Source organism: Rhipicephalus microplus, chromosome 3 (assembly GCF_043290135.1).
Source record: "Rhipicephalus microplus isolate Deutch F79 chromosome 3, USDA_Rmic, whole genome shotgun sequence".
NCBI lineage: Eukaryota > Metazoa > Arthropoda > Arachnida > Ixodida > Ixodidae > Rhipicephalus > Rhipicephalus microplus.
In genome coordinates, this window is record NC_134702.1 from 46,756,084 (window position 1) to 46,776,909 (window position 20,826).

The 20,826-nt window shown below is 46.1% G+C and overlaps 1 protein-coding gene across 1 annotated transcript; it reads right to left on the bottom strand.

The window, feature by feature from the left end:
* Window positions 1-678: 678 nt before the first annotated feature.
* cpb (F-actin-capping protein subunit beta) lies at window positions 679-20,637 on the bottom strand. The gene is made up of 7 exons (XM_037426426.2): window positions 20,499-20,637; window positions 19,692-19,784; window positions 18,086-18,207; window positions 14,778-15,033; window positions 6,466-6,582; window positions 3,073-3,138; window positions 679-1,282 (listed from the first exon to the last, which is right to left on the bottom strand). The coding sequence occupies exons 1-7, from the start codon at window positions 20,502-20,504 to the stop codon at window positions 1,109-1,111; spliced, it is 834 nt and encodes a 277-aa protein (XP_037282323.1). The 5' UTR covers window positions 20,505-20,637; the 3' UTR covers window positions 679-1,108.
* Between the last annotated feature and the right edge of the window lie 189 nt (window positions 20,638-20,826).

Genomic DNA, 20,826 nt, shown 5'->3' on the forward strand with positions numbered 1-20,826 from the left:
AATAAACTGGACCTAGTAACAAAGTGTTGCGGTTAAGTGCAGTCTAAGGTGTTTGCATGTAGTGGCACTTGCATTCGATCGCGCCCGCAACTTCAGTGTTCAACAACTTTTTAATTAACCATCGCTCCTTCCATGCCCGACGTAATACTACTAGCAATAGAAAAAGACATCACTGAGTGCGTGTGTGTGTGTTACCGATATTAAAGAAAAAAAACACACTCAAAATAAGCATCCATTGGTAAACAAATGTGCTCTAGCGACAATAAGTCAACAGCTACAGCAGAGAATGGCCTTTCGACTACATCCTAAAGCTAATCCCTCCTCCAGTGAATCAAAATGTACCGAAAAAGTCAACGAAAAAGGAGCCATGCCCTTTTTAAAAGATAAACTGGACCACTCGCAAAACTGCGTTCGAAAAAAAGTAGCGACGACAGTTTCGTTAAAACTTATTCTGAAAGAACAAAAAAAAGATAACATTGTAAAGAAAGTGCTGCAGCACATTTGAAACATTTCTCCATGCGAGTCAGTTTCGTATTACGCTGTTTTACGTGACAGCCCTACAAATGGGCTCATCATAGATTAGTCTTGTATCGTAGATTCATGAGGGGCAAGGGAGAGATACAGTGGCAGTACACCAAAGCCGAAACGAGGATAAAAAAAAATTTTCTAGCTTTGTCTAGTGTGTGTGCGCATGTGGTTTTGCTCGCTCGGCCGAGTCTCACAAACAACAGCATCCTCGTAATACCACCCGAGCAGGAAAAACAAGGCAGTGCATCGCCGCGATCTGCTCGTGCCACATGACGCTGTCCCCTCACACGACCTCTCTCTCCCCTCCCACCTCCAAAGTGTCACAGTCTTGTCCCTCTCGCTCTCTCCTTTCCCCCCTATTTGTTGATGCATGTAATTCATGGGTGCAGGTGAAAAACATTGTCTGTGTGATGACTGCCGACACCGCGGGGTGCGGGGAAAAAATACACCGCTGCCGGGTGTGCACGCGCCTTTCGTCGATGATGTGGCGGCCGTGGCAGCTGGACTCTCTCTTTTCGGCGCAAGTGACAGCCGCGGCAACGTCTTGCAGGCGAGTGTCATTGTGCGTTGCCTGCAGTCATTAGCTGTCCTGCTTGGCCTGACGGTTCCGTAGTGCCTGGGCAAGGTCGTTCCTGAGGGCGTCCTGTTGCTTCCGGTCCTGCAGCGGCTGCAGGGAGCGCAGGCCGTTGACGATGTCCTTCGTTTTGCCAAAGTAGATCTCGTTCAGCGTCGTCCTGATCTTGTTCTCCATGTCCTGGCAGGGTAAAAAAATAAAGCAGCGAGACAATGATTCCCATCCAAGTAAACTTTAAAGGGCCCTGAACAACCTTTAAAAAGGTAAAGAACGTGCCTGTTTTTCACTCCCGACATTTCCACTCTTTAAGGTGTGATTAGTGACACCTGCGGTCTGTTAACGTAACGTCGCGAAGAAATAAGCTCTCGATTGGTCCATATACAAGTTGCGCATCAGTTGTGCATACTCTCCTACCCTGCTCTGCTACGCAGTCACTTGTCTGTTCTGCCTTGCCTCACATGAATATCGTGCACGGTCATCCGATTTGGCATTGTTGTGTGCTTTTTCAAATGCACAAGTAGAGATGACAGTGAATAGCCGAAAAGCACAAAATTCTGAAAGGCTCAGTGCTTAGTGCTGACATCATCCGCGAGTTTTATGAAGAAATAAGTGGTAAGGAGGAGGCAGGGCCTGCAGGAAGGTAACTACTCTCTCTTCCTTGAACTCTCGATGGTTTATGAACTCTCTAAAATCATACTTATGCACATGTGTAAGTTGCACAGATCTGAATAAACACTACGAAGAGAAAATAACTTCATTAAAGAAAAACAAATGGCAAGATGTGGAAGAATTGTCTCCTTCCCCTAGGTGGCGACCAAGAGTCCTTGCGCTCTGGCAGCATCTTCGGCTTGCCGAAGGACTTCCAAGTTGCACTTCTGGGTCTGCGCTTAGCAGAGCGGTCGCCCACTGCTCTCCATTACTGTATTTTTTTTTTTATTTTGCGCTGTCACTGAGGGGCAAGCACACAGTATATGATTAACGTCCGCCTTTTGATTACAGAACTTACACAAATCTGAGTATATCGCTGGGTAGATCTGGTGATAAGTTACCGGGTTCAGAAAAGTGTTGGTTTGTAAGAGGTGCCATGCTGTCGCCTGCTGCTTGTTTAGCGAGGTATGTGCCGGGGGAAGCGGGCCTTTCCTAGCCTGCAGTATCTTGTGATCTCTTCATAACTGACCATGCGGTCCTTCTCTGTCCCCGGACTTCACGCTGCGCCTGTTTGGCTGGCCAGTTCCCCAGCCAGGTCGTGCGCGATTTCGTTCCCGGGGAGGAAGGAGTGAGCAGGTGCCCATATAATATGAACTACCCGCTTGTCGCAAAAGTTAGCCAGAATTACCTTGACACCCTTCCCTTGGCAGAATACTACGAAAAAAACAAAAGTACTGACGATAATAATACTGCTTATTACGAAATTTTTCAGTGCAGCTCTATGTGTATCGTCCAGGATACCATACAATATAGTTTACCAAAGGCATGATGTGCCAGCTTTTCTCTGTGGTTTACTTTTACAGTTAAACCAGGGTATAACAAGATTGACGAATTCCTGGAAAAATTCGTTATAAAAATAATTAAGTTATACACAGGTTTAGTACGAAAATTGAAAAAATGCACAAATTAAACATAAGGGGAACTGAAGGCAGAGCTAACCCAGAACACTTATTTAGCCGTAAAAAAACTGCATTACTACTGCGTTAGCAAAGACATGGACACTCTCAGCGGGTTTTTGCAGTTGCCACCACGTTCCCCAACAAGTCCCCCCCCCCCCCCCGCATCGGAACTTTTACTAGCGAGTAAAAAAGCGCAAGCGCTGTTGAAGTAGGGATTAAATCTGTAGCCCTCATTTAGGCAGAGAATAGCAACAACAATAAAAAAAGACTGATGTCTCACAGGCAGCATTTTTTCATCCCATTGTTCGCTTGATGTTCTTTTCTAGCGAGAAGAAAAGGGGGAGTGGTCGCAATACAACCTACCTCAACCATCTTTCCAATGTTGGCAATGTGAGGAACTGCTTCACTGACTGGACTGTCTTGCTCCATCTGCAATGAAAAGTGGGAGGCAGATTAGGGCCATGCATCAACAATGTGCAGTATGCAGTAACCTACGTATACATATAGTAAACAAGGTAGCCGAAAGAAAAGCATGCTCTTATTAACCAGAACCTCAAGAGACCAGCAAAATAGTATTATCCATTCAACAAGAGTTCCATTTACTGAGAGATGAACATGAACACAGAATAGAAGTACGAAACCAATCCTGTCAGAAGCACTTGTTCCATTTAAGCAGCAGTTGCGTTCAATTAAGAGATGTCCGTTTACTGAAGGTCTACTGTACAAGATGTCAACAGATGAGCCGTAGTGTTTACATTTTCCCAAAACGCTTAAAAACAATTATAAACAGGCCCACTTATAATAATCCCAGATATAACGAGTTATCACCTGTAATGACCATAATTTGGTGCACTTAATTTTTCTTGTGCTACCCATTGAAACTGCACCCACATACAGGGAACATTGTTCAAAGCCTCCCAATTTTACAACATACACTTCAAAACTGCACCCACATACAGAGAACATTGTTCAAAGCCTCCTAATTTTACAACATACACTTCAGACATGGTCATGGCAAAAATACGACACATATGAAGCAATAAGTAAGTTAAAACAGGCTTTCTAAAGCGCGGGTGACCACTGACGACGAAGATATCCTAGATCCGCGAGCACTGCACGCAAATTTCGGACGCTGCGAGCGGTATGGCTCACTTTTCAGGTGTTTCTTCAATGGCAGAATGGCAGTGAAGAAAGACATAATACGAGGCAGCATAAAGCCCCGCTATCACCTTGTGCATGGCAACCTTTTCTGATGCCGCTGCATGCAGCTACAACTGCCCAGAACAAACCAATAAGCAATAACTGCAATGACTTTTCTTACCATGTATATTCACCGAGCCTATCAATTTGTCGACACCACCACGCATCATAAAAAATCTTTCATTTTTCAGTGATGCAGAGACCGGTCGACCAATGATTACGATTTCCGCACGATTGTGGCAATGCCTTCACGAATAAGTATCCGGGAAGAGCGAAGGCAAGAAGGCAGCCTGTGATGAACATGCCATTATGACTTAGCACTAACAACCTTATTACAGTCATCAGCTGCTACCTGCTCGGTTGGGCTTCAGGCATAAACTGATTGACTTGACAGCGTTACAAGCGCGCCACGCTGCCATTCGCAACTTCGCCACCGCGTATTTGAGACCATTTTGAAGTGCGCGTCGCTTTGTCGAAGAGAAAGAAGCTCGCTGGTGTTGAACAGTGTGGGCACATGGGAAAGGCGGATGCACTGATGAAGAGCGTATGCTGCACGTGCTATCAGGCGACAACACAGGCATGCTGTGCCTCATCATTTAGGACCGATAGAGCACCACAGAGATGTACAGCATGATGCTTGCAAAAAAAAAAAGCTTGCTTTCGCCAGATGTAATGCACAATCCAGAGTGAAACAGGCACGTAGAATGCACAAATGAAGCATACACTACACAACAAGTGACCCGCAATGGCGGAGTAAGCCAGAAAGGCGACATGCTGCATGCAAGAAGACGGTGGCCATTGGTTCGACGTGGCAGTATCGCATTTCACTGAAATGCTGTCAATTCGTTGCAAAGTCAATTCAACTCCCTTTCCAGCACCCATCAGGCGCCGCTTCACGACATACGCGAATACTAGGGGTTGTTGGCACTCTCTAACAAGAATGGGCATTTAAAAAAGACAGCTTCGTCGCTAAGTGCACAAATGATAAAAAACGGGTTGCACGAAAAAATAAATGGGGGATGACAGATTGCTGTGAGAAAACTAATACATCGGATGGGATACATTGACAGACACTAGTGATAACGATCGCAAAGCTGCCAATTTTTCAGATATGATTAAGTTCGGACGCTCCTATGAAACTGCTACAAGGCCAATAGGGCCAATGTATGACAACGTATGAAGTTTCAGACACTGAAACTCTTCCAAGTGTCAACTTTAGCTCAAATTTTATGCCCGAAAGTGAACAAACGGAAGCCACCGCTGCCGCCACAACAAAGCGGAATTTATAAGTCAGCTGTGCGAAATGACACAATGCTAAGCGGTGAAGCATACTGCGAATCCAAACAGGCACTGGGGGATGTGGTTGTTGCTGGGATTTCAGGAGCTCGAGTTTTTTGTTTTCATCTTCCTTTTTCGAGGATTTTCCGTTCTATTACCTCTCGGCCCAGACACCCAACAGCCAGAATTAATTCTTATAACCGATCATGTGGCACACGGAATTCCTGTAAATGCGTTATTTCACCGTAGAAAACATACAAAAGTTGATAGGGCGGCAGCTTCTCTTTATAACCAATATATTGTTTAATCTGATATCGTTATAAGTGAATTCCACTATACAATTAACTGATATAACAACCACTTTTCACAGCTCGACTGTGCACTAATACGTCATACTCTAAAAGCGAAAGCTACACATTCTTCAGACGTTCGCCAACTTCCCATATTCTTGCATCGCCTCAGAGATGGCGGGGTTGCTGCGACCCATTCGCAAGAATCGCCACAGTGGACGTCAAAAAGAGTCGATTATGTATGTGCACTCCTGATACCAAACCACTCTTCCATTATCCTGGCAGCGATGTCATAGCAGGGCGGGATACAGGACAATGTTCAATAATCCAAGAAAAAACACCGAATGCATCATCAACGAAAGCTGTTGCACGCGTTGAGTGAGAAAGCCCAAATAAAAAAAACGGCTGGCTTTCCCATAATTATGTATGAATTAAATATTTACCGGCAAAGCACACTGTCTCGAGATTACCACTGGTACAGTTTTGTGCATGTTCGCAAGGGCGCACTTCACCAAACTACACTGTGCACTCGCCCGTATAGACACCATTGTGTGCTGTCACAGGGCAAAATATATGGGTGGGCACTGCCAAGTGGACGTAGACGATGACGCCTCAGCTCAACAACAAGCTGGTATCCCCACGCAGTTTAGGGCAATCTTTCAAAGAATGCAGCAACTGCACCACAAAGCCGCTGTCTCCGCGATTACCTCTGGCGGCGAGCCCATCACTGGCATCCAAATGAGCGCAGGCTCCACATTGGCATGTGAAAGGGAAACTGTATAGTGTAGCTGCCTTTGAAATGTGGCTACTGTGATTGACAAATAAGATTTCGATGTAAAGATCATAATTAAAGCAGCATAGATTTAGCACAACTAAAGGTTCAGTAATAATTTTGATAGTAGTGGCGCAGAAGAACCCAAATGGCTGTCAGTAATTGGAGTGGGCGAACCCCATTGATCTTATCTGCTCGTAGCTCCTGAACACTTACCTGTCTTGTGAGACTGCCACCAAGGTTCATGGTTCCTGAACCAGGTTTTTTCGTCTGCAGCCAAAGCATGGCTGTTGACGTCAGCTTGTAGTGCGCATTCCGGCCACTTGATTTCTCCTGAAAAAGAATGAGACTGACAATGCTTAGCTCGACAAAAAGAGAAAAAAAAGCACTAAGAAGAGAAAACCATTGAAGAAGAATGCTAACAAGCAGTTCATTGATGAGTAGATGTAATAAAATTCAATTGTGGCATTTGTTACGTCAAGCCACCACATGATGATAAGGCACGTCTCTGTGAGAGGACTTTGGTTTAATGCACCTAATGTTCTTTAAGTTGCACCAAAGTACAGTAATGTTTTTGCATTTCAGCCCCATGTAAATGCAACTGCGGTGGCAGAGAATCAAACTTGTGCCCTCAAGCTTAGGAGTGGAACACCTTCGTTGTGATGCGGTGACGAAATATGGTAACCTAACATGAATAGCAAAGATAAAGAATCTATAAAAAATTTTGAATGGCTCTACAATAAAACTTGCAACGAATGATTCTTCACATTTGGCAAAAGTAGCTGTGTTCCAGTGCACGACCTTAAGTATAATGTAATCTTATAAAGAAATGAATAAAAGATTTTTAGCCGTTGTTACACACAACCTTGATGAGAACCAACAGACAAGCAACGTATAAGGGACATTCTGAGTAGTTTTTTTTAGCGGTGTTATACAGTACAGTAAAAGCTCGTTAATTCGACACCCGTTAATTTGGAAATTCGGATAATTCAGACGGCTCTATTGGTCCCGGCCAAAGTGCATGTTAATCTATGGGACCAAACCTTCGTTATTTCGTCGGAATCCAGCTCCGCACCGCTTAATTCGGACAAATGCTGACGGCTGCTGCTACACAAAAGTGTGATAAAGCAGCGCTGGCACCACTGGAGTGAAACCGAAACCTGAGTGGCATCGCTATCATCATCAACTAGTGGGGGCGATCGCAGCGTCACCGAATGTCGACGTCTTCTTTCTTCTCCACTCAGCGCCTCCGACGCCATTTTCCCTTGTGTTGTCGTGTCGGAACCATCTCTTCTTCTGTCGTGTCGGAACCATCTCTTCTTCTCTCTTCTTCTGTCGTGTCGGAACCATCTGACCACCGAGAGGAGAAATGTGAAGCTGCTGGAGCACATCGCCGCATATGAACCACGTCACGTGTTCAATGCAGATGAAACTGCTCTAGTTTTCAGAGCTCTGCCCGACAAGACGGTGACTTTCAAAGGGGACGCGTGCATTGGTGGCAAGAAGTGCAAGCAAAGGATAACTGTGCTTCTTGCCGCCAATATGACTGGCACGGAGCGCTTGCCACTACTTGTCGTCGGGAAGGCGCTTAAGCCACGTTGTTTTAAGAACGTCAAAAGACTTCCTGTCGAGTACACAGCGAACAGGAAGGCATGGATGACATCGGACATTTTTCGCGGCTGGCTGCAGCAGTTGGACCGGCACTTCACGTCGAAGGACCGCAAGATAATTATGGTTGTTGACAACTGCAGTGCCCATAACTGTACAGTCGAACTGAAGAGCATCAAAGTAGTTTTTTTGCCGCCCAACACTACGTCTCCTCTTCAGCCGATGGACCAGGGTATCATTCACTACGAGAAGTCGAAGTACCGCAAGCACCTGCTAGAGCGAATGATCCTATGCTCAGAAGCTGGAAAGTTGTATCAAGTGGACTTACTCGGCGCAGTGCACATCATTGCCCACGTGTGGAAAAATACTCCGCCGCAAGTCATCGCCAACTGTTTTCGGCACAGCGGTTATGTGAGGCCCGAGCATGCAGCAGTAGCTGACGATGGCATCAAGGAGGTGTCAGCAGAGTCCACCGACGATGACTGCCCGACTTTCTATGCTGTCCTTCCCACAGATGTGACCTTTCAGGACTACATCGCGATTGATCATGGTGTCGCCACGAGTGGTCTCCTGACCGATCAAGAGATTATTAATGATGTCACGGGCGCCGATGAAGACCACGATTCCGACGAAGAATCATGCGAGGAGATACAGCCGCGACCTCATCGCACCTCACGGGAAGTCTCGGAGGCGCTCGTAATATTAAAGGACGCTTGCCTGAACGCTCCCGACAGCTTGCGTGCTGTTGGCCATTTGGAACAGTTAAGAAAAATTGTGATGTCAGCCGGAATCTGCGCGAAAACGCAGACGACAATTACAAAATACTTCAACAAATAAAGGTATGCTTCTGAAGCTTGATTTTAAATGTTGCTTTCCCTGTTAATTCGTTAATTTGGCATTCGGTTAATTCGGACAGTTTTTCCGGTCCCGTCAAATCCAAATTAACAAGCTTTTACTGTATAACCTCGCTAAAACGGATCTGCTTACAAGATACATTCCGATACTACATACCAATTTGCGGCTTTATGTTGATCTCCCTATTTGTAGCATTCATCGAGATTCGTTTACAACGGATTCGGGTACAACCATAGAGTTTCTCACAAATACCCAGAGGGAAGTGTGGTGCCACAGTCTACGCGAATTTCTTAAGGGGGGACGCGGGGATCAAATCGCGAAATTCTCGCAAAAAAACGAATTTTGGATAAGGGCAGATTTGGATTCTGCATCACCATTTCTATCATATCTAAAAATATTTCCGCCGAAAACGATCTCAAAGTAAGCTTAAAAAATGTTTTTCTGACCGCGGATCGCAAAAAGCTGGCTGAAATCTGCGCGAAAATGGCCCATTTCCGAGCGCGATACTTCCGCGCCTTCGCCGCCGCTCGCGGAAAGCTTGGTGTCACTGGAAAGCTTGCTTCACCGCCGTACTTCTCCCGGTGAAACCACGACTCTACGAGCTAAGATAAATGCACAAACAGAAAAAATGCGAAGGCATCCGCGACGCCTTAGACGCGCACCCATTGGTCGCTCCTGTCACGTGGTACTGAGCGCGCTCTGTGAGTGGCTGCTGGGACGCGCTTGCTTGCGCTGGTCGTCTGCTCCGCGCACGCACGTCTGCTACGCACACGCTGGCGCACTATAGTTTGCGAATCCCCTGCCGATACGCCGATACGGTCGCCGATACGCCAACTCTTCTCTAGCGCGAGGCTTAGCGCCCGCAATGGATCGTCGCGTGGACCGGCAGCGCAGGACGAAGTACCGGACGAAGTACGCTTACGGGAAGCGTAAACGCAAGCCTCCTGTTGGGAAAACGAAGCAGTCAGCAGCGATTGAATCAGACGAACCGAGTACCGCGTCGCCACCAAGCTACGTGTCGTCGGAAGCCGACACCTGCTCGCTGCCGATGCTCGGCAGTGAGGCCTATGACGCGGGGCCGTCAACTAGCCGCGACGTTGCGGTGCGGCCCGAACGCGAAAGAAGTTTCGTTTTCGCTGCGGCGGGTGACGATGCGGTGCCGGCTGTTCAAAGTGACGGTGAATCGACGCCTGGCAGTGACACTGAAGACCCGGGGCCATCAACTAGCCGCGGCATCACGGTGCGGTGTGAACGCGAGAAAAGTTTCGTTTTCGCGGCGGCGGACGACGACGTGGTGCCAGCTGTCCAGGATGTCGGCGATCGTTTGCCTCAGCGGAAGCGCACCGTTCAAATACACCTGGAACCTCGTTTCGTGTCCTCGGAAGGCGCCGAGAAGCAAGCCAGCAGTGTCCGCGATGCACTTCGCGAGGTGTCGGCAACGGAGCGGAAGTTCGGGTTCGCGCAGCAAACGGAGCAAACATCGGCAACAAAAGAGGATGAGTTCACCCTAATTCAGGTTTCTGCCATGAATTCCCTAATAGGACCTGCACTCTGCCCAAAATGTTGTAAGAAGACTTTGTCAGTGCAGCATGGGACAAAATTGGGCCTGGCAGTAAAACTGGTACTTTTGTGTGCTTCCTGTGGCCCTATTCATTCACCTTGGTCATCCAGTAGAAAATCCGAAGGAAGGGCTTTTGAAGTCAACCTAAGAGCCATGCAAGCAATCAAGTCCATTGGAAAAGGGCCCACTGCCCTGAATGACTTCTGGGCTACAATGAATGTCTCTCATCGGGGCATTCATCAAAAAACCTATCAGGAACACCTAAAAAAAACATTCAAACCAGGAGCAGAGGAAGCTGCACAAAACATCTTTGCAGATGCTGTGCTTGCGGTAAAAGACGTGTACAGTAAGATGCAGCCATCAAGCCCAAACAACATCACAGTTGTGTATGACGGCACGTGGCTTACAAGAGGCCACAGCTCACACATTGGGGTAGGATGTATTATTGAGTTTTACACGGGGCTTGTGCTGGATTGCACAGTCCTTTCCAACTTCTGTCTTGGGTGTTGTCAACAACCAGCAGAGAGCGACCCCAACTTCGTCACTTGGGCTGAGAAACATCAATGTCAGAAGAATACTGATGTTGGCTCCGGACAGATGGAAGTGGAGGCTGCTCTGACACTTTTCAGGCGCTCTGTCAGCAGGTATGGCCTCCGCTACACCAACATTATATGTGATGGTGACAGCCGAACCTATCTTGCTCTGTGCAAAGATGAGGTGTACGACTTCATACCACTGACCAAAGAAGACTGCGTGAACCATGTGCAGAAGAGAATGGGCACCGCTCTCCGCACACTGGTGACAAGAGCTAAGAAAGGGGAGCCATTGGGTGGGAGAGGTGGACTGACGCAGGAGTTGATTAAAAAACTGACCAGCTACTACGGGTTAGCCTTGCGAAAACACACAAGTGTCCCTGACATGCAAAGGGCCGTGATGGCCACTTTTTATCACGTCACGTCCACCGACGACGAGCCTCACCATGAGCTCTGCCCACCTGGCCCTGATAGCTGGTGCAAACATCGTTCAGCACAGGCCAAAATGGAGCCAGCACCACCTCACAGGTATAACCTGTCGAAACGTGTAGCGGAGGCTCTGCTGCCTGTATACCAACGTCTCTCTGACCCGCAACTGTTGGAGCGATGCAAAGGCAACAAAACTCAGAATGCGGCGGAAAGCTTGCATTCAGTTATTTGGTCACTGACTTCAAAGGACCAACACGCTTCATTGTTCGCAGTGGAGACAACAGTACATGAAGCAGTTGCACGCTAGAATTTTGGGAATTTGCGAGCCTACACTGAAATGTGCAAGTCCGTGGGCATCAAACCTGCTAGCCTCGCCCTTCAAAGAGCTGAAGAAAAAGACCAGCAAAGAAAACGAAAAGCACGCAGTGCAGAAAAAATGAAAGAGAAAGGACGTAAGAAGACCCTCGCAAGCAAAGACACAAAGTATTACAGTCTCGGGGCATTTTGATGGACCTTTACTGACTGTTCAACTTTAACGCCAGTTTTCTCAGAAACGTGTTTTGACCCGACTGTCCAGCTTGCCACGATGCTTGCATGACTATGGCTTGACGGATTTTCATGTGGTTTTTTGCATTGTGTTCCTCAGTGAATTTTCTATGTCGTGACGTTTTCATATTTGTTAATTACTACCTCAGTATTTTTACTCCTAAGCTAATTTCACATTATGATAACGACCACATTTACAAGCATGTATACAATGTTCTCTGTAAAATAAAAACAGAGTCATAAAAATATTTGCAGAATGTCACGACATCAACCATCCCAATGGCTAAAATATAAGAGCAACTATAGGCTTCTACCATGTTTTTTTGTCACACCAGGCTTTGGGCAAGTTTGGTAGTACACTGATGGATAAAAAAATTTATAATGCCAGAACTACTGGAGATAGCTGAATGAAACTTTGTCATTTATCATTTAGCGCAGTTTCCAGTAAGCATGCCAAATTTCATTGCTCTACGACAAAAACTAAAGAATTTCACTTTCGATCCCCACCTCCCCCCTTAAAGGGCGATGTTGGAGCGCTGGGAATGATGGTATATGCGCCTGCGAGGCTTGTGTTGGCTGGTGTTGGGCGAAGCTTCGGCTCAAAAGTGAATACGATTGCGTAAATAAAGCTTCTCTAAAACAAAACGTTTAGAAGCGGATTTCATTCACGCGTATTACATTCTAAAATAAAAGTATACTCATCTTGACGGCACAACCAAACAGCGTAAGGAACACACGACATAAACATGATGGAAAAAACGCTTCTTGCGCTTTGTAAAAATGTACCTCAATGTAGAAGGTTCTTGCGTTATTTTAAATACAACATGTTTCTGAGCAATGACAAAAATAAATAGCCTATTACGTGCTCTTTTAGTAAGAACTCAATCATTTTAACATGAAGCCAGGCGAGTCTTGGAGCGGACTTTTCACATCACTTGGCATACTTCCAAGACGGAAGCAACGTGCCTGCAGTGTCAACACAGGTGGCGGCCATTTTGAGACTGCCTTGCTTGGCTTGGATCGATCTGGCTAATGGGGCTTACTACGACTAATCGCTAATGCATCATATGAAAGTCGATGCATAATTTGGATGATTACAGTGTTATCAAAGCAAAAAACACTCTGCTTATAGACAAAATAATTTAAAAAACCACTAAAGCGATACTTACTTAGCAATTAAAGTAAAAAAAAAGTTGATGGAAAGCGCTCGCTTGGTAACGGCCTTTCTCGAAATAGAAGTTACGTTCGGCATGGCGCTGACAGCTGGTGCTCTGTGCGGCAGGGCCTGTTTTGACCTTTTGTTAGTCCACTACTCGTGTATCGTGTGCATCAGTTGGTTGTAGATGTGATCACGGTGTGATGGAACCTATGCAGCCAAACACATCAGCCAATGTCCCGCGTCGTAAGCCATTGCAAGCGACAAAGCGTAAGCAGGTATCCCTGAAAGACAAGCTTGATATCACTGAGCAAGTTAAGAAGGGAAAGAAGCAGGTGGACGTCACCGTGGCATATGGCTTGTCGAAGAAGATGGTCAACACCATTGTCAATGCCAAAGCGACGATCTTGTCGAAGAAAGTATCAGGTGACTTACAAACCAAGAGGTTTCGGCTCCGTGAAGCTTCATATCCTGATGACGAAAAGGCCCTGCTGATATGGCTTCGTGACGCTTGTTCGCGAAATATTCTCGTGAATGAACTGCTGCTACGAAAACGTACGGAGCAACTTGCATTTGTTCTAAATCAAGAACTGTCCAATGCAGTGAAGGTTGGCTCAACCATTTTAAATCGAGGCACGGAATCGCTTTTAAGTGTCATCCAGAGAGTCGGCCAGCGTCGACGACACTGTTGTTGTCAACTGGAAAGCCGATGTTCTTCCCGCTCACCACGAAGACTATGCACCGCGAGATGTGTTCAATGCCGATGAGAACATTTTTTGATATAAGTTAAAGCCAGGAAATACTTTTTGTTTTGCCAAAGACGCGTGCCATGGCAGCAAAAAGTCCAAGGAGCGCGTTACAGTTCTCTTTTGCAGCAATATAGATGGGAGCGGAAAAACCAAACATTTGGTTATAGGCAAGTCGAAAGGATTGCGGTGCATGCACAACATGCACGTTCTCATGGACTGGGATTCGAACAAAAGTGCCTGGATGGCCAAGGATATCTTCAACCGATGGTTGCTCGACTTTGACAGCAAGATGCACCAACAAAACAGGAATGTGTTACTTTTCCTCAACAATTGCTCGAGTCACATGCACCTTCACCAGCTACACGCAACTGTCTCATACTTCCCGCCTAACACAACGTCAAAGGCGCAGCCTATTGATCAAGGCATTGTGCACTCAGTAAAGTAAAGGTATTGCTCACGCTTCGCTGAGCGTTTACTTTTCGACATGCAGCAAAAGCGAGACTCGGTCATAGACCTCAAATTTGCTGTGCAGGTACTTTCGGCGGTGTAGGCGCAGATTCAGCCAGCAATAATACAAAATTGCTTTAGAAAAGCTGGCTTTTTTCTTCGGTGACAGTTACTGCACAGACCCCTTGCCACTGAAAGGCCAGCCAGACCCCAGTGTCTGGTCAGCTGTCGAGGAGGCCTTTGGGTGCCAGCAGTTTTCCGATTATGTAACTGTGGATAATGACCTTGTCAGCTCAGGGCAGCTGACAGATGAAGAAATTGTTGCCCAAATTCGCAGTGTGCGAAATGCAGAGCAGCAGGATGAAGGCGCAAATGAAGACGGCACCTCACAGACTCTCAGTAAACGTAACTCCTGTTAAATGAAACATATTTTCCCGGTCCCTTCACGTTCCACTTATTGAAAGTCTACTGCAGATTTGTTGGGTATTTCTGTGCAGAAGCGTTGCTCAGCGCCGTTTGAAGCAATGGCGGCGAGTATGGATGAGTCATTTTTGACAGCTGACATCACATCAATTCAGAACACAACTTTGGCATACGCATGTGGCTACAGAATATACCAGGAGAAGGAAAGGACGGCGGCTCACCTGGACTTCCACGACGTGGATGGAGTCCCAACTGCCCATAATCTTCTTGGAGCCGTCGCCGCCCTTTTTGATTAGTACCACGCCCGCAAAGCCGTGGTCTAGGTCCCAAAGGTAGACGGACGAGACGCCACCCTCAAAGTACATCTCCCGGTACTGGTCAAAGGCATTGTTGGCGTCCACTTCCAGCTTGCGGAGCCGCTCCGAGGGCAGGGCGCCGTCCTCCAGCGGGGGTTCGTAGTTGTTGCTCCACGGGGACCTGCAAGAGATTGTAAGTTTTTTCAAGGTGTAATGACACCAATTTTTGAAGCTGACTTTACTCTGGCATTAAAAATGCCTTGTATGCAGAGACTGCTCTCACCAAATGTGAAGCGCACTAAATGCCGATACCTTTTTCTAAATTTAAGTAACTTTCCGCACAATCACACCTACTGATATCAACACTAACAAGATGTCGTGCTATAGTATCAGTTTATCACACACCATCTGTGATGACGTCATGCACCAAACATACGAAATGGCTATTGTGAGTCACCAATGAAGTCACGAAGCAAAGTGTCACAGGAAACGTTACTAATAGTAATATCTCTGGTTTAAAACCATGCTATGATTATGAGAGACATCGTAGCGGAGGGCTCCTGAAATTTAGACCATCTGGGTGTTCTTTCAAGAGCACTGACATTGCAGAGCACACATACAAGGGAAGTCGCATGGCATCGTGTCACACAAAAACATGCATGCACAGTTGTAGGTCAAACTGACAAACACGGTACAGGGATGTTTGTAGTCTTCTCCTGGCTAAATTATTCTGGCACATATAAGTACACTACAAAGTGAAACTAGATTTTAAAACACTTGCTGTAAGCAATTTTTCAGGGCACACTCACGCTTACCAGAACATTTTCAAGCTCCTAAAAATGTTGCCTTTCATTTCCCAAAAAAAAAAAAAAACTTTTCGTGCCACTGCCTTTTCAAGCTCGCCTCAATAAAGAATTTTCCCGACCAACCTGAGGTTGGTCAACAAATGCAAGGTTCAATTCATGCTCGTCGCATTCACATGCTATTGCAAGGATACAACGGAATTTAAAGAAACTCACGGAATGAAGTTTTTAAGTGCATGTTGTGGACAACATAATGCAGTACAAATTGATTCGGGACTTGCCTTTCCACTACTATGACAACACATCTCTGATGTGTAAAATAGTGCACTAAACATGCTACCACAGACAACTCAAATAGAAACAAGCTAAGAATACACTGAATGCATTCTTCCATTTCTGTTTATAGACATCATTACATATGTGGCTAGTTGGTCACCTAAATTTTGTGGGCAAAGCAACATGCTTACGCATTTACAAATAAGAAAAGGAAAGAGATAAAGAATTTACCTTAACGGAAAAGTTTTCTCTAATGAGCTTTCACAATAAAGGCGGCACATCATTGTCGCCAATGGCACTTCCACGCCCTACATACTGAGCAAGCAGTGGTGATATGCAGCAAAAGTTTTGAAAAACACTACCATTACTCTCACAGTCTTTCTTAACTCTGCATTCAACTCATGGAAGTAAGCAGTTGACAGCATTTCTTTGCCTGTGCACAGACAACAAGCTTGGCACTGTGCCTGAAACACTGGTAGCCGTGCATACCAACGCGTTTGAACCTAAGTTGCAAAAAATTTTGCACAAGTAATATGCCCAAAGTGACTGACCAAGAATATTTGCGAGATCAAAAACAGAACAAACACGAGGCAATGTTTAAAAAATGAGATTCACTGCCATTTTTATGATACTATCTTGAGTTTTACATGCTGTGGTGGTGCTATCACCCCTGTAAAGTTGTTTGCATCTTATGGCGCACGTGTTTCGCGCATAGGCCGCATTTCGGGTTCACGACTACCGAGCACTAGGTAGCGTTGTGCTCATCAGCGTTTATCACCACCACCATCATCATCATGGCTGCTAAAGCGGTAGCGTCGGCGGTGGCACCTATCAACATGCCTTGGTGGTAGCAGAGGAGAGATGAGCAGTTCTCTTTGGCGGGTGGCGGTCGGCACAAATGGTTGTCTCTCGTGTGGGTCCCCGATGCGCGCTGGAGGCCCTTGTGGTGAGTCAAGCGTTGGCGACACCACCCTGCGTGTGTTCTTGTGTTTGTCATGTTTTCGAGTGTAGTGTATTATTGTGTAAGGTTGTTTAGCATGTGGATCACAAGTGATGTATAATAGTTTGGCAGACAATATCATCGTTCCAAAAGTAGTTAAATAATAAACGCGTATCGTTTGGTTTGTTCCGACCATGTCTACTGTGTCCATTTACTCCAAAAGCATGGCACGCTCGCCACTCGAGATCCCACAATGGCGCCTAAGGTGGGGCTCTTGGAGCATCAGATGACAGTGGTCGCGGTTCGGTACAAGCTTTTGTTTCAGCTGGGGAAGAGTAGGCCTGGGGTGCTAGGGGGACTTCCATTGCATCGGCGGTGTGCTTTGTTGAGAGCGAGAAGATCGGTTTTTGTGACGTGTTTGAACTTGTCGGCACGTTGAGTTTTTACTTTCTTTGCTCGCAAGTGGTCTTTTTTGTTGTTGTTGGTTTGCAAGAACGTTGTTCGGTTGGGACGAGAGCCATGTGGTCTGCATGCTGGGGTGAGCAAAGCTTAGAGCACGTGGATTGTAGGCCAAACAAGAGGCGAGTTATTACGGAAGGCTCGTAGGTGGTCAGAGTTTCTGTAAATAGCTTTTCTATCTCTTTGGGGCTCGGGGAGCCGGGCGTTGTAGGTGTCTTGTCTTGCGGCTTGACAACGGGGCATCGTGACATCGTCCGGGACGGTGGACGCCCATCGTTCGGTAAGCTGCTGTGTGCGGCGAGCGAGTAGGGCCGCCTTACAGAGTGGACGTCTCCTCCCGGCTGCCTCTTCTGCGCCTAGGCTGGGTAATGAGGCATGCCACAAAGGAGGGCTCGAAACATTTCTATTACCTGGCGCTCTAACGTGCACTGTACACAGGCATGAAGCATTTCACCTCTACTGAAAGTGTGAGTGCTATGGCCGGCATCAAAGCCATGACTTGCGAGTCAGCAGCCGAGCATTGTAACCATTATACCTCAGAGGTGAGCCCCAATTTTGTGACTGAAAAAGACTCCACCTTCAACGATAAGCTGTAGTCCAAGTCCGTGATAGTGCATGTTACGTTCAGGAAAAGAGGGCAGTTAGCAAAGCTTTTCAAGTTGCTATTTCCGGAGTTTGCTACGTATTCGTTCATTTCCATGTCATTTCACATGACTGCACATGCCATGGGCGAGTGTAGATGGCGGATCAATTACCTGTAGGAGTCACCATCCCTGTTGTAGTCGCAGAGCAGATAGTCCTTGCCGCACTTTTTGTCAGTGGCTATCTTCAGTGGCTGGTCAACGGAGGACAGGAGCTCTTCACAAAGCCCAGGCACCTGACCACAAGAGTGAGATATAGTTACCAATGATGCATTTGAAAACAACTAAAGTGTGGTTTGTTGGGCAAGTCGTTACATACTTAAACTTGAAGTAAGCAACTAAAACATCAAAATTGGAAAAACTAGTGAGAGGCACAAACAGAAACAGTTACACGGATGTGGCTACTAACAATTGACATTTAACTTCGAAAAACACCTCCTCCTAAGTCGTTCCGTGTTTTTGACCAGAAAAAAGTTATTTTCTTGAACAGAAGTGATTTCCATGGATAACATTGGAGCAGCGATATAGTAGGGTAATTTTGCCCATACTCTGCACAGGCAAACAAAAAGGCAAGTTTGTGAAACGAACTAGATAAATAAAGATATAACTTGGCCCAGCAAACATACTGGTAAAACTAGGTGGTAACATGTTACTAGCTCGTATGTCTGATTTTAATTTGCATACAATGATGAAATGTTTTGGGGTACTAAACACTAAATTTACATTATTAGGCACATCAAAATGATGTAGGCATTCACTAAAAAAAGATGCCACCGGCATGAAAAAAAAAAGGAGCTACTGATGATATACTTCGTTTATGTATGCACTGCTGCATGCACAGTGGTTTGGAACTTGAAAATAAGACGCACAGCCTGGCGAAAAGACAGGGAAGCAAGGAATGTACTGACTCGCAACCATTTTGCCTCTAATGCCACCAGGTTAAATGAAATATGATAAGCAGCCTACAATAATACAATGGCAACATAATCCATCTCTCATGCAAGAATGTGGATGCAGCATGCTCCTTTCGTTTACGAATCTTTCAAATGTTTTTCTTTCTTCGCTCAGTTTTGTTGCATTTCAGGAACTTTTGCACCAATAGCAAGTCATAGGAAATGCCAACATTGCACGCTATTGTAAGCATTTAATTGCTCGGCTGATAACTATGGATAGCCTACACCAGGTGATTCTGATAATGCAACAATACTGTGCCAACTCAATTAGCCACAATTAAGGGTGCTGTGCAGCGTTTTGTTCCATCCTTTGCAATGCACCATCAGGCAGAGATATATCATTACGCATTCTTACAAAGAGTACATAACGTTCTCGTTTGAAGCATGCGTGATTTCATGACTCATCAACTGTTACGGTATTTATCTAGTGCTGTAAATTACATATTACGACTTTGCAGCAGCTAATTCAATTAAAGCCCAATAAACTGCAAATGCTGCATTTCACAAACCTGAATAACTAGCTTGCCTCTCTCACACACGTACAGAAAGAACAACCTAATGACAATGGCCCTCTTATGCAGTTATTACACTGTTTTTTTTTTTTTGAGAAATAATTCCACTGGCAGCAACATTACAGAGCGAACCGCTTAGTCCACATGACAAATATTACTTTGAAAAGAATTTCCGCGGAGCAGTCATTTCCGATTGTTCAGTGCCTCAAAAAATGAGATTGATGCGAGCGACGGCGCATCAAAACGGCGACTTACCAGGTCTATTAAGTCGCTCAGGTTCTTCTCTATCTTCTGAGGCGGTAACCTCCTCATGAGATCAAGGGCGGAGTCGAGCTGTTGATCTGCCGTCTGCAGCGACAAAATAAACACAGGATGTTGCAACACACGCGCACAAAAAAAAAAAAAAAACAGGAGCATGCAACACGAGCAACAACTGTCGACTCGCAACAGCGTCACGGAAGCAACGGAGCTAAACGCGAGCGAGCGATGGAAAAAAGAATGGTGTGTTTACATTGCAAATGAGGGAGCCGTGTTGAAATTCACGCTCATAAACCACCGTTCTTGCACGGTTCTCCACAGGTGCACCACTTCGTACCGATTAACAAGTGTGCGCTTTCTTCGGGTATTCGGCACGCGTCAACGGCGGTATTCGCGGTCGTCGAATTGCGAACACCGACACATTTTGCGGCACGATCTGATTACCGTTCTTCGAACTTCGAGAGAGGAGGGGGGGTGAAGTCCACAGAGTTGAAAAAGCGGCCCCACTAATGAACTAGCACTTGACGCGAACGCGCTGCCGGTTCTGCAGTGAATTATACGCTTACCTCGCAACGCGTAATGCCCTTCTACACGTAGGAACCTGGTCGTCAAGGCGCGCTGCTTCGTTAAAACACCACTCGTAACTGTGCCGGCGATGCTGACTTAGGCTTAATCCTGCCATCTCTTCCAAATTTAATCGGCTCACGCGGGCTGTGACTCGACGTGCGATGTAACCTCCTCGGTCGCGAACGGGCCGAACAATTTCTCGTAAGCGGAACAAAGGGGGAAGCGGAGTTAACTTACCGTCATTGTGAACTTTACAAGCAGAAAATATTTTGCCAACGCCCTCTGAAAGCAAACGGAAGTGGTAACGCCGTAGCACACTCGGATTATTTTGCTTGCTCGGATCGGCCCAAAGTCTTGTCACATACTACGTCAAGTGAACGAGCGTAACGCTGATCGAAGGATATTATTTCCAGTTTCGTTCTCCACTTTCGGCAGTTCTCTGGGAAGTGAAATAAAATAGGTTGGGCGTTCCAAAGAGTACAAGTGATATCTGAACGTTTTTACGATATTCTAGACGCCAGTTTCACTCACATCCTGCAAACGACTTGTAGTTTAAATGTTTTTA

Excerpts from the sequence above, each read along its gene's own strand:
- cpb (XM_037426426.2), bottom strand. Across the intron at positions 18,208-19,691 it reads TGAGCGACTTAATAGACCTG|GTGCCTGGGCTTTGTGAAGA; the intron begins GTAAGTCGCCGT and ends TCTTGTGGTCAG. Across the intron at positions 1,283-3,072 it reads ACATTGGAAAGATGGTTGAG|GACATGGAGAACAAGATCAG; the intron begins GTAGGTTGTATT and ends TTACCCTGCCAG.